General features: G+C 45.8%; 1 protein-coding gene across 1 annotated transcript; it reads left to right on the top strand.

The window, feature by feature from the left end:
- The first annotated feature begins 326 nt into the window (after positions 1-326).
- LOC149290404 (uncharacterized) lies at positions 327-8,726 on the top strand. The gene is made up of 4 exons (XM_089489280.1): positions 327-452; positions 1,278-1,398; positions 6,621-6,857; positions 6,939-8,726. The coding sequence occupies exons 1-4, from the start codon at positions 378-380 to the stop codon at positions 7,601-7,603; spliced, it is 1,098 nt and encodes a 365-aa protein (XP_089345406.1). The 5' UTR covers positions 327-377; the 3' UTR covers positions 7,604-8,726.
- Positions 8,727-13,655: the final 4,929 nt, after the last annotated feature.

The following is a 13,655-nucleotide window of genomic DNA, read 5'->3' as shown; positions in this document are numbered from 1 at the left end:
ACATTAACGTGTTTCCTCACGTGCTGCGCAACATAGCAACGTCAAAAGCGTTTTAACATGGAGTATATGTTGTGTAGGGGAGCTGCAGTGAATCCATGCTAGGTCCAGGGGGCTTTGTTTGGTGAAGAGGGAGGAAGGGGATACCCATCTCTGCATTGGCTCAAAGGAGGCATATGTCACCTGCGTATCTCACTAGCAGCATGCTATTCTCTGTGTCTTTGAGTGATGCAGGGTTTCTTGACAAACCAAGCCTAACACTAGTCTCTTTTCTCAGGAACTTCATCTCAGTCTCCTTGTACACAGCTTTGGGGGATATTTTGCTGGAAGAGACCCAAGTGCAGGGCCACCAGGACACCTCCCCCCCCCCTTCCCACCTAATGGCCAACACAGAAGCCAAGCGGAGAGAGTTGGACTACAAGAGAAAGAGGCTGTCGAAGTACAACAACTCTGTGGTGAGTTTCATTTGTGTCATTGCTGGGCCAGCTCATGAAAGCAAATGGAGAACATATTGTCCCAATTTGGAAGAGAAAGTCCTGGTTAATCCTCTGTCACCCCACTTTTTCAGGGACTTTCAAAAATGTCCCTGTTGCTCTCTCCTCCCCCCACTTTCCCCCTTCTCCTCAGCTCTCTTGGGTTGCTGCAAAATGACTTCCAAGGAGTTTGCACCCCATCAACTCAAATGGGGGGAGAGGAGAGGAGATAAGTTGCCAGGGTCTTCCCTTGGCAGGAAGCTGAGGCAAAAGCAAACTATTGTGCCCTTCATAGCTTGTGTGATCTTCCTCATAAACAACCTTGGCCATCCTCACTACCTTCTGGTGTTGCTTGTCCACATGTACCTTGCTTTTCCTGTCTGTGAAATGTTGGGGTTATGGGAGACCACCTTTGGATCTAAATTGGGGGTGGGCCCAGTGGCCCTCAAGTCCAGAGTGCTCCCCAGAACTGTTTTCTAAAAATTACATTTGCCTCTGAAATTTGGCAAGAAATGGCTAAATGCACCATAATTCTTTTGTGGCTAAATGTACTATATATTTTGGGATAGTCAGTATCCTAATTCATCGTTAATATCCCAGCCATGACCTATTTTATATTCTTTATTATATTGAAAGGATTCGAGACAAAGTGGATCTCAAAGGCTGTAGCTTTTTTCTTGCTGACAGAATTTAAAGTTTATTTCCTGGACTAAATTCTGAAGTGATGAAATAATATTTGGATGCACCATGTGCTTTCCTCCCCTTTTGCTTAGTCACTCTCTGGATGAGGACTATTTTCTGTTGCAGGTAACCTTTGCGGATGTGGCAGTATATTTCACTGAGGACGAATGGAAACTGTTGACTAAGAAGCAGAGGCTTATGTACAATCATGTAATGATGGAGAATTACGAGAATGTGGCCTCTGTGGGTAAGTAACTGGTAAACATTGTCCTTACTATGAAGACTGAGGTCCCTTTTGTGCTAAATTGTCATGGTGCAATGATTCCACTAGAATTATAAAATCATAGAGTTGGAATAGACCACAAGGGCCATCCAGTTCAACCCTCTTCTGCCATGCAGCAATACACATTCCAAGCACCATCCAGCCTCTGTTTAAAGACCTCTAAAGAAGAGGACTTCACCAGACCCTAAGGGAGTATATTCCACTGTCAAAGAGCTTTTACTGTCCCAAAGTCCCTAGTAATGTTTAGGTGGAACCTCTTGCCCTGTGGCTTGCATCCATTGTGATGCCACCTTTTCTATGTAGCAGCAGAAAGCAAGCTTGCTCCATCCTCAATATGACCCTTTCCAATATTTAAACATGGATTTTATATCCACTCTTAACTTTCTTTTCTCCAGGCTAAAGATACCCAGCTGTCTAAGCTGCTCCTCATAGGACTTGATGGTTTCCAGACCTTTCACCACTGTGGTTGCCCTCCTCTGGGCATATTAATAATAATAATAATAATAAATTTTATTTCTACCCCGCCCTTCCAAGAAATGATCAGGGCGGCTTACAAAGTTATAAAAACATTACAATACAGATTAAAAATTCAATAAGCAATTAAAACCATTATTACAAAGACAGGAACAGGAAACGATAAGATAAAAAATACATATATCAGGGGCAGAAGAAAAGTGCAAAAACGTTCATCGATCCAGGGTCAGAAAGGAAAAAAAGGGGCAGGAACTTGTCAACATCCTTTTTGAATTGTGGGGTCCAGACGTGGACACAGGATTATGCCAAGGGAGGCCTGACCAAAGCAGAATAGAGTGGCACTATTACTTCCCTTGATCTAGATACTATACTCGTATTGATGCAGCCTAGAATCACTTTGGCCTTTTTAGCTGCCACATCACACTGTTGGCCCATGTTCAACTTGTGGTCTACTAGGAGTCCTAGATCCCTTTAAAGCGTAGTTTAATTGTGAAAGCAACTTCCTGTAGAATATTTGAATTTGTAGTTTAGTGAGGCACTAGTGCTCTCCACTTTATAAGGATACTAAATACCACATTGCCGATTGTCAGAACCAGCTTCTGTGGTTCATCCAGAATGGTATTGCGGTTTAGGGGGGAATTGTTAGTAGTTTAAATGTTGGTAGTTTTAAGTCATTGGTAAGTATAATGGGGCCAAGAACGGCTTGGAGGAAGGGAATCAGTTGTGGAGGCTATTCACTGACTGGTTTGTGAGATTTGGGTGGCAGGCATGCCCCAGGGGGAGAGGTGTATGAGAAGGGTGGAAGAAGAAGGCAAGAGGTACCTTGGCAACTGGGCTGGTTAGGGGCTGAAGGGGGAGGAAAGGGGGGAGTGTGAAGGTAGTTAATGACAGAGGGAAAAGGTATTGACTCTCCATAGACTGCTTAGAGGTGTTAATGGATGCTTCTGCCTGAGTTTCTCAATAAACCTTTTGGTGCAAGCAAAGTACGTTTTAATTCTGAAACTTAGGCCTGTTATAGACTGCCAAAATAAAGCTGCTTCGGGTCTCTTTGGAGGTATGCTATTTAAATGATGCATGCATCCTAAGAATCCAGAAGCTGCATCAAAGCTGCACTCCAGTGCTTAGGAATGGAGTGTGGCTTTGGCGCGACCTCCGGACTCTTACGACCCATGGATCATTTAAATAGCATACTTCCAAAGAGACCCGAAGCAGCTTTATTTTGGCAGTCTGTATCAGGCCTTAGTTCGGCCCCCAGAAATCCCCCCAATTTTGGGATTTTGTGGGAAGGAAGCATGGAGATTAATGCTTTTCTCACCGAAATGATGAGAAATGACCCCTCTTCCATCCTTTTGAGGCTCCGGAGAGACTTCGTGGGTAAGATGCCTCTCTTGGCCCTGCAATGGCTCAGGGAACAGTGGCAAAATGGACACCACTTCCCCAAAGGGATGCAATGCAATAAAATGTGGGGTTGCCCCTGAGATCCCCTGGGAGCCAATGTGACCCCCCCATCCCCACCAGTACCCCATTCCTGTCTTAGAGATGTCTTAAGGCTGTTTTGAGGCTGCTCTCTAGGCTCCTCACCCTCACCAAAATTGGAATCCAGGTCCCAGACTCCTTGTTCTGAATTCCTAATGCATTATTTGTATATTGATTATCCTGCCTTTCTCAACAGATGATCCTCAAAGTGTCCCTTTTCTGCATCACATACAATCTGTGGGTGTGTTTCTGTCTGTGAGTAATGGAAGGAATGAAAAAATAGAAAGGCAGGGAAGAGATGCTGTAGGTGAGATGCTAAAGCAATGCAAATGGCAAGACGGACGGTTGGAGAGGGAGGGAGGAAGGGAAGGGCATCAGGCATCTGGAAGCCAGGAGAGGAAGGCAGGAGCAAAGCCAGGATCTCCTAGCTCTGTGCGGAGAGGAAGGGACCTCTGGAAAGGGCCAGGAGAGGGGCCTTGGGGATTGGGAGGCAGCCACCAACCTCACAGATTTTAAGGACTGAACTGGTGAGAACCAGCTCAGGCCCTTGTTTTCAAACCTTAGGGGTTCCATTTGGCAATTCTGAGTAATATCTATGAAAGGTGGAAAGGAAGACACAAAAACTGCTATTTCTCTAATGTTTCTTTTCCTACCTGAGCTTGCTTAGCTCCATGGTTATTCAAGAGGTCCTTTGTTACCCAAAATGCTGGAGTCTGGGGAGGACATTGCAAGTGCTGTGCTTTTAGGGAAATTTGGCACTTAGCTCAATAGAACGAAATAGTTTCACTGGGGCAACAGTGACCTCAGGATCCAGCTCAGCTATAGCAGGTCCTGAATTTAAAAAAACAAACAAACTTCAGAGGCATTTGAGATAGGTTTTTGTGTTTTATTTAGGGGGAAATCAAAACACACACATACATATAAGTGTTCACGCACACATGCAAAAAAATGGGTGACAGAGGTGGGAGTGGTGAATAGTGTAAGAAGGCTTTGCTAATGGTAAAACATTACCTAGATGGATCTTGATTCCAATTGCTGAGGGTCCAGAATGGGGAGAGAAGTCAGTAACTCCAGTGGCAAGTGGGGCTGGCAAGTGTAGTGAGGTGTTTACCAATGTAAACCAATGGATTTCAACCAACTTGATTTCAGTAAGGTGTTTGACAGGGTTCCCCATGACATTTTTGCAAAGAAGCTAGTGAAATGTGGGCTAGACAATGTAACTGTTACATGGATTTGTACTTGGTTGACTGGCCGAACCCAAAGGGTGCTCAACAATGGCTCCTCTTCATCCTGGAGAGAAGTGACCAGTGGGGTGTCCAGTGGGGTTCTGTCCAGGGCCCAGTGCTATTCAACATCTTTATCAATGACTTGTGTGACAGAAATGGGGGCATACTTATCAAATTTTCAGATGACACCAAATTAGGAGGAGTAACTAAAGCCCCTGAGGACAGGATCAAACTTCAGAATGACATTAATAGATTGGAAAGCTGGGCCAATGCTAACAAAATGAAATTCAACACGGAAAAATGTAAGGTACTGCACTTTGGGAGTAAAAATGAAATGAACATATATAGGATGGAGGACATGTGACTGAATGAAGCTACGTGTGAAAGGGATCTGGGAGTCCAAGTAGACCACAAATTGAACATGAGTCAACAGTGCTATGCGGCAGGTAAAAAGGCCAGTGCAATTTTAGGCTGCATCAGTAGAAGTATAGTGTCTAGATGAAGGGAAGTAATAGTGCTACTCTATTCTGCTCTGGTCAGGCCCCACCTGGAATACTGTGTCCAGTTCTGGGAACCACAATTCAAAAAAGAAGTTGACAAGTTGGAAAATGCCCAGAGGAGAGCAACCAAAATGGTGAAGGGTCTGGAAACTATGTCCTATGACGAATGACTTTGGGAGGTGGGGATGTTTAGCCTTGAGAAAAGAAGGTTAAGAGGTGATATGATAGCCCTCTTTAAATACTTGAAGGGATGTCATATTGAGAGGGGAGCAAGCTTGTTTTCTGCTGCTACAGAAAACAGGACCCAGAACAATAGATGAAAGCTACAGGAAAAGAGATTCTGCCTCAATTTTAGGAAGAACTAACTGACAGTAAGGGCTGTTTGAAAGTGGAACAAACTCCTTCGGAGTGTAGTGGAGTCTCCTTCCTTAGAGGTCTTTAAACAAAGGCTGGATGGACATCTGTCAGGTATGCTTTGATTGAGATTTCCTGCATGGACGGATTGGACTAGATGGCCCTTGCGGTTTCTTCCAACTCTATGATTCTAGGAGTGTCTCTCTGCAACTGCAATGACGCTGAAGAGCAGCCAATTGGGGCTGATATTTATAGTGAATTAGTTGCTTGGGGGCAGAAACCGAGCATTTGAAAATGTGTAAATTGCTTTAGAATGTTTCCTGGGTGGGGAAAGGATTGTCTGAAACTGAAATAAATGCAGTGGGTGCTTTTTGGAAATACTTCAGCCAAAAAGGATCATCACACCAGCTCTCAGGTCCTTCGTGGCTCTGAAATCTGGTCTCATTGACAAACCAATATATAGCATTGTCTGAAGGCGACACTCTCAGAGCTCAACAATAACATAACAGAGTAAAGAAGCAAATCTCCAGATATAGCTATTGGCAATGCATTAACTACTTTCCACTCTTAAAAATAACTCACAGACGCAGTTGATTTCCTCCAAGTCCTTGGAAGTTCTTTAGCTTCAGTTGCAATAGAAAACAGATATGTACCAGCTCTCCTCTCTGACTTTCATCAACTTCACAATCTCTTCTACACCCAACTCCAACCCACATCAATCCGCTTGTGAGCTGTATACCGTATTGATTGTGAGTCATCTCCTGGTGCCACACAGCATGAAGCATCATCTGCAGTTAGCTTGCATCATGCCATGTGCTCTGACTCAATACTCTATGGCAGTCTCACAGGAAATGATGCCACTTTTCAATCAAAGTATTTTTACATATATTTGATAGAATATTTTTCAACTGTCTGACTATCTGCTTCCACTGATTTCCTTATGGCAGTTCACCTACAATCTCTTCTTTGCTAGCTCCTACGAGTAAGGATACAATCATTATATGGATTTGGGGGCATCCAGAACAGGGGCACTCACACCAACTTTATTAATTTAATCTCAAATAGGGAAGGGTGAATGTGTGGCTAAATCTTGGGGTAACATCTTCCTCTCTTAATGCTGAGATTCAGTCTTGTCTGTCATTGTCCTTGTTTACAGAAGAACGTGCCAGCCATGAGAGAGTCCACACAAGAAAAGCGTCACATAAATGCCAGCATTGTGGGAAAAATTTTACTTACAAGTCAGTCCTAGTCATGCATTGGAGAGTCCACACAGGAGAGAAGCCATACAAGTGCCAGCATTGTGGGAAATGTTTTTCTCGGCAGTCACGCCTAGTGACACACAAGAGAATCCACACAGGAGAGAAGCCATACAAATGCCAGCATTGTGGGAAATGTTTTTCTTCAAAGTCATACCTAATGACACATCAGAAAGGTCACACAGAGAAGCCATACAAATGCCAGCATTGTGGGAAAGGTTTTTCTTGGAAGCCACACCTAGTGAGACATCAGAGAGTCCACACAGGAGAGAAGCCATACAAATGCCAGCATTGTGGGAAATGTTTTTCTCGGCAGTCACACCTAGTGACACACAAGAGAATCCACACAGGAGAGAAGCCATACAAGTGCCAGCATTGTGGGAAAGGTTTTTCTTCGAAGTCAGACCTAGTGAGACATCAGAGAGTCCACACAGGAGAGAAGCCATACAAGTGCCAGCATTGTGGGAAAGGTTTTTCTTCTAAGTCAGTCCAAGTGATCCATCAGAAGGTCCACACAGGAGAGAAGCCATACAAATGCCAGCATTGTGGGAAATGTTTTTCTTCAAAGTCATACCTAATGACACATCAGAGAGTCCACACAGGAGAGAAGCCATACAAGTGCCAGCATTGTGGGAAAGGTTTTTCTTCGAAGTCAGACCTAGTGAGACATCAGAGAGTCCACACAGGAGAGAAGCCATACAAATGCCAGCATTGTGGGAAATGTTTTTCTCAGAGGTCAAGCCTAGTGATACATCAGAAGGTCCACACAGGAGAGAAGCAACACAAATGCCAGCATTGTGCGAAATGTTTTTCTTGGAAGTCAGGCCTAGTGAGACATCAGAGAGAACACACAGTGGAAAAGCCACACAAATCCAAGCAGTGAACTAACATTTTTTATCAAGAAGAAATACAGAAAATCCAGGGGTGAAAAAATCCCTTATGATTTTGTTTGTAACGCTTGTCTGTCCATATTTCTGTGGTTTGCTAGTGCATGTGTCTGTTTATGTTTTAAGGTTATATTTCGTTAAGTTTAGTTTCAATTGCTGTTAGTATAGATCATTGCTTTGGGATATAAATTTTGTTGGGGATTATGGGTTGTGGTGTAGGTTAGCTATATAGGGGGCCTGGGATTTGTTGCAGCTGTCAAGAATAGTTATGGGAATGGTAGCTTTTTCAATGTGTGGGATGTTGAGTGAATAAAGTCTGGGGCTAGTATTAACCGAAAATGGTTCTTTCTTGGGATGGCAAAGGGGGCCTTGTTATCTGTGGGGCATAGACTGTGGGGATTGGAGATGGGGGCTAGGTTTTGAAGAGGGTGGAGTTTTAGGTTTTGGGGTTTTATGTATTCTTTGACTTGGGATGGGCAGTTCTTACTTAAATACTGAATTTCTGCTATGTGTTCTCAATAAAGTTCTTTGCTGTTTTTAACACACTGGACTCTGAGTCACAAAAGTTGTGAATTTGCACAAAACTGACACTTTCTTCTCTGCTCAGTCCTCAGCTCCTTTCCCAGCCATAAGAAGCAAACACACACATACCTACACACACACACACACACACACACGGACAGATAGTGGTATATATACAAAGCATACCCTTCCCTGCCTGTCCCTCCTTAGTCCAGCTCTTTACCTTGGGCTGCATTCCTCAAAGTCTCCTCAGAAGAAGTAAGGAAGGAAAGATGAAAGGAAAGGGAGGCTGCTGAACCCAAAGGCTGCCAGCGGAATAAATAGCAGCAGCAAGGCCCTGGTGATCCATGTGCATGCTCAGGAGGGGGCTTTGGGGGCATGTGCGCATGTGCAGTCTCAGCCCCTGAATAATAATAACAATAAACTGTTTATTTATAGCCCGCTTTTCCTGGTAGATAAAAGCGGGTTACAACAGGGGTACTACACAATGTACAATTTACAAACAGTATTCATATAAAAACCGCGACAATACATCAAATTATTAAAAACAGGGTAAAAAAATTACAAGATTAAAACCACAACAGAAACTAGCATAAAGTGCTGGTGCAAGGGGGAGAGAGCAAATATCATAGCATCTGGGGGAAAGCCTGTTGGAAGGGGAAGGATTTCAACTTCTTCCTGAACAGGTCAAGGGAGGTAACCGAGTGGAGCTTGCCGGGAAGAGAGTTCCAAAGCTGCGGGGCCGAGATAGAAAACACCCTCTGTGCAGTCACAGAATATCTCATATCAGGAACCCTCAACAGTTGCTTCCCGGCCAACCTGAGGGCGCGGGGTGGATTATATGGGGAGAGGTGGTCCTCCAAGTACCCTGGGCCCAAGCCATTTAGGGCTTTATAGGTAATAACCAACACCTTGTATTGCGCCCGGAAGCCATTGCTGCCCTCACAGTCTGTTTTGAGGGAGGGAGGGAAGTGGGGAGACCCCTCCTTCATTTGGAGGAATGGCTGGAGGGTCTTCTGGGGGGCCCTTGGGGGTTATAAGAAGGAAGGAAGCTCCCTTCTCTCCCCCAAAGAAAGACAGGGGGCCTGCCAGGTCTCCTCTCCTTCTTTCCTTCCTTGCTTCCTCCTTGGGGGATTCCTTGGGGCCCAGGTATGGTAGAGTATGGTTTTTTTTCCAGCAGAGAAGGGCCCAAACATCCTAACAGTGGGTAGCTCCTGATAGCCAGGTTGAATTCAAACAAAGAGAGAGTCCTTACCCCCCAGTGGGAGGAGTGACTCCTTCAGGAACTCAATCTTTCTAGATCTTCCCTAGAAGATCTTTCTAGGGAAGACAATTGAACTGAAAAGCTGGCACTACGCCAGAGAAAAAACACGAAAGTTCACTGCTTGTCAAAATTTACAAGAAAACTACAAAAAAATGGAGTCAAGATGGTACCTGACGCCTGTCAGACTTGCTAAAATTCATAGGGACAGCAGTAGTCAATGTTGGAAGTGTGCAAATACAAAAGGCTCCTGGTTCTACGTATGGTGGGAATGCCCCAAGGTAAAGAAATACTGGAGCCAAATTCATGCATGCATAACTAAAAGTCTTGGGATAAATTTCGATTTGACTCCTGAAATTTATTTGCTTAACATGACTAATAGAATCCCTTGGGAAACAGAGAAAAAACATTGGCGTAAAATCCTATACATGGTCTCAGCAGGGAGGTTATTGCTGGCACAATATTGGAAAAGCAATGAAATACCATCAATAGATGAGTGGCTACTGAAGATATACGACATGATGGAAATGGACAGATTAACTAGAATTATTCAGGGAATAGATGAGGAAGAAGTGGAAAGGGAATGGGAGTCACTAATAAACTTTTGTGATGATAGATGGAAAGGCATGTAAATCATCGCGTATTTAATTGATATTATTAAGCAACCTCATTTAACAAATAGAAAATAGGGTGTTATAATATAAGTAAGCAAATGTATAGACTGGAGTAATAGAAGAAACATGAAGTGCTATAAGGTAACTATTATATGGAGAGTAATAAACACAGAGGCAAATGTTGTACAACAGGAAGTTTATTTGTCATCAAGATTTTTGAAGATACAGGATCATTATATGTAATAGTTCTGAGTTGAGATGCTTCTGATTAATTTATGTTGATCATGTTGAATGTTGTATATCTTCATATTTTAAGCAATAAAATTATATTAAAAAAAGAAAAAGGAACTCAATCTTTCTTCCTGCCTTGCTCCTGGTAGGATGCTCAGACCTTCGCAAGATCACCTTTACTGCCTCCCAAACCTCCTGGCTATTTCTCCCCCCCCCACTTCACACCGAAGATGTCGGGCCCTGAGGAGCCCAAGCCAGAGAGGGAGGCCGCTCCTGACCAGCTTTGCCGGATGCTCGGTCGGAGGGGTTGCCCCTTCCAGGCATGGCCGGGCTGGAGACTCCCCAGGCGGCCGTTCAGGTTCTGCAGAGAGGGAGCCGACCCCAGGGACATCGGACGCCGAAGTGAGGGAGCCTGTAAGTACCCAGCCCACCGCCTTCCCAGGAGATGGTGCGGTGGTTTTGGGACTTCCTGGCAAAGGAAGGCTCAGAGATATTGTGGGCGCCTCAGGGAGGGGGAGCCCAGACAGGGCCACAGCCGGTACAAGCCAACGGAAGCACGGGGCCCCAGAGCCGCATCCTGTGGCACAGAGCCCCTCCCCCCTCCCATGGACGGCTGTGTTCGCGCCTCCACCGCGAGGTGACCCTTTCCCTCAGCATTTTGCCAACGGGAGGGAATTACCGCCCTATGATTGGGGAACCCCTTGGCCATTGATGGGCTTCATGCCCAGCAACAACATGTTTTTGGCATCCCCTTAAGTTGGCGGCCATCTTGGCCATGTGCTCTCTGATTGGGAGTGGCCATCTTGGGCGAGTTGACCCGAATGGGGGTTGGGGACTGGGGTGACTTCCAATGGCAGCCATCTTGGCCATGCAGTTGCCAATGGGGGCCACCATCTTGTGGGCCCCGATGTGAGCCATCATCTTGTTGGTCCCGATGTGGGCCGTTCTTCCAGCCCCATCTTTTCAGGGGGTGGCGCCAAGGGTGCCCGCCAGCAGAGCTCCTCCGCCAGCGACACCCAGCCTAGCCCCACCACCACTGCAACAAGGGGTCAGCCCGGTTCTGACCGGACAAAGACTAGTGGGCCCTCATCAAACCAGGCAAGCAACGCAGATGTGCAGAGCCAGGTCTCCCTTCCACAGGACCAGACAGCAGGCTCAGTCCCTATTAGAGATGGTGAGGAGGTCTCTGTATCAGACTCAGACACAGACATGTTCTACCAACCCCCAGCCAAGCGTAGCAAACATGACAGGAGCGCTTCTAAACACAAACGCTCCATCTCTTTTCACTCCTTGGATGACAATTATACCGAGGGGAGCTATGAGACTGTAGATTCTGAAAATGAAGAAGGGGAATTATCTGATGAGGAGGGCCAAGAAGACAGGGATGTCCCATCCTCTTCACACTCGTTCTGGGTAGAGGACTATCCTCTATTTCTAAAAAAAAAGACTACCAAAACCCTAGGCATTAGCCTCCCTTCCACCCAAAGTCCTGGCGAGGATTCCGATCTTTCCAGGGTGGGTGAAGACTTGTTCCCTGTCACAGCTCCCTCAGTTCCAGAGATCCCTTGCCCTTACAATTTGAAAATTAAATTTAATTAATTAAAAAGATTGTATGTACAGCGCTGTGTAAATTTACAGCGCTTCATAAATATAGGTTAATCATCATCATCATCATCATCATCATCATCAGAGACGAATGGAACAGTTAGGGCCAGCCGCCCTAACCACAGCGCTATCAGGAAGTTATACAACTTCCAACAAGCTGTCATGGATAAACTCAAGGTGTCCTTAGTGGATGCTCTGGTGTCAGTGCGGGTGTCATCAGCGGGGTTCAGCAGAGATGGTGAAGACATCCTGAGAAACCCAGAAGACAGAAGAGCTGAGCTCAAGTGCGCCACGACTCTGTATCTATAGCTATCAGGGACACAGCTGCAGTCTCCATGGTCACGTGGACCGCTCTTCAGTGGGCTAGAGACCTGTTAGAGACAATCCCATCCATTGACACCAAAACTAAACAGGCCTTAAATAAGATAGCCAAGGCCAATGCTTTTGCAGCTGATGGTACTCTGGACGCTATACAGTTTTGCGCCAGGGGCCAGGCCGCAGCGGTTGCTGTCTGACGACAGCTCTGGCTAAAGAACTGGAATGTAGACACCAAGTCGAAACAAAATCTGGTGTTTACCCCCTACCTGGGCACCAAGCTGTTTGGCGAGTCCCTTGAGCCAGGTCTGGTTGAGGGCAAGGACAAAAAGAAGGCCTTGCCTTCAATTAAGAAAAGAGATGACAAAAAAACAGTTCAGGCAGGGATGTTCTTCCTTTCGCCCCTCTCGATCCTTTTCCTCCTCTAACTCCTTTCAAGTCAGAGAGGCTAAGGCCAACAAGACCCTATGGGGTGATACCAAATACCGTCCAAAATCCAACCAATCTTCCTTCATTCCAAAGGAAGGAGGAAACTCCAAGGCCAACCGCAAAGGTCAACAACAATGACGGGAACCCTCCAGTGGGAGGCAGAGTTCAAGAGTTCAGGGATATCTGGGACAACTCCACCTCAGACAAGTGAGTGCTGGACATTATCCATCAGGGATACAAAATAGAATTTTCCCGGACACCACACGATATGTTCCAGCCTTCCCCCAGATCCAAAGACCCCCGACAAACATCGCCTCCTACTGGAAGAAATTCTGCGCCTGCTGGAGATCCAGGCCATCGAACCTGTCCCGGCAAACCAGAGACATCGGGGTTGTTACTCGACCTTCTTCCTGGTTCCCAAGAACGGATCATGGTGTGCAATTCTCAATCTAAGAAGCCTAAATCATTTTGTTTAGAAAAAAAACTTTTGAATGGAAACCCTGCAATCCATCCTTGAAGCCTTACAACCTGGAGAGTTCCTCTCATCACTGGACCTTCAGGATGCTTATATACATATTCCTATCCATACTTCACATCGCCGTTTCCTACGTTTCAGATACAACATCAACCACTTTCAGTTTTGGTGTTGTATCTGAAATGTAGGAAATGGCGCTTCCATTCGGACTTGCGTCGGCACCCAGAATCTTCACCAAAGTGATGGTGGCCCTGGTCGCACACTGGAGGACCCAGCGGATCCACGTCTACCCCTACCTGGACGACCTGCTGATCAGGGCGAGGTCCAAACAACAGGCAATTCTTGACACGTCCAGAGTCCTCAAGTCCTTGAAAGCCCACAGCTTTCTGGTCAACACTGAAAAGAGCTCCCTTCATCCCAAACATCAAATCCTACACCTGGGAGCTGAGATAGACACACATCGGGGGACGGTCTCCCTGCCTGTCTGCCGAAGATAGACCATAGCCGAGGCAGTTCACAGAGTGCTGAACTCCCGTCGGGCCAGCCTGTCGGCGCTGACGCATCTTCAGGGCCTCATGATTGCAACGATTGATTGC

This window comes from Sceloporus occidentalis, unplaced genomic scaffold, assembly GCF_023333645.1.
Source record: "Sceloporus occidentalis isolate IW3139 unplaced genomic scaffold, rSceOcc1.0.p SCAF_39, whole genome shotgun sequence".
In the NCBI taxonomy this organism is placed as follows: domain Eukaryota; kingdom Metazoa; phylum Chordata; class Lepidosauria; order Squamata; family Phrynosomatidae; genus Sceloporus; species Sceloporus occidentalis.
This window is presented reverse-complemented; position numbering and strand designations above follow the sequence as displayed.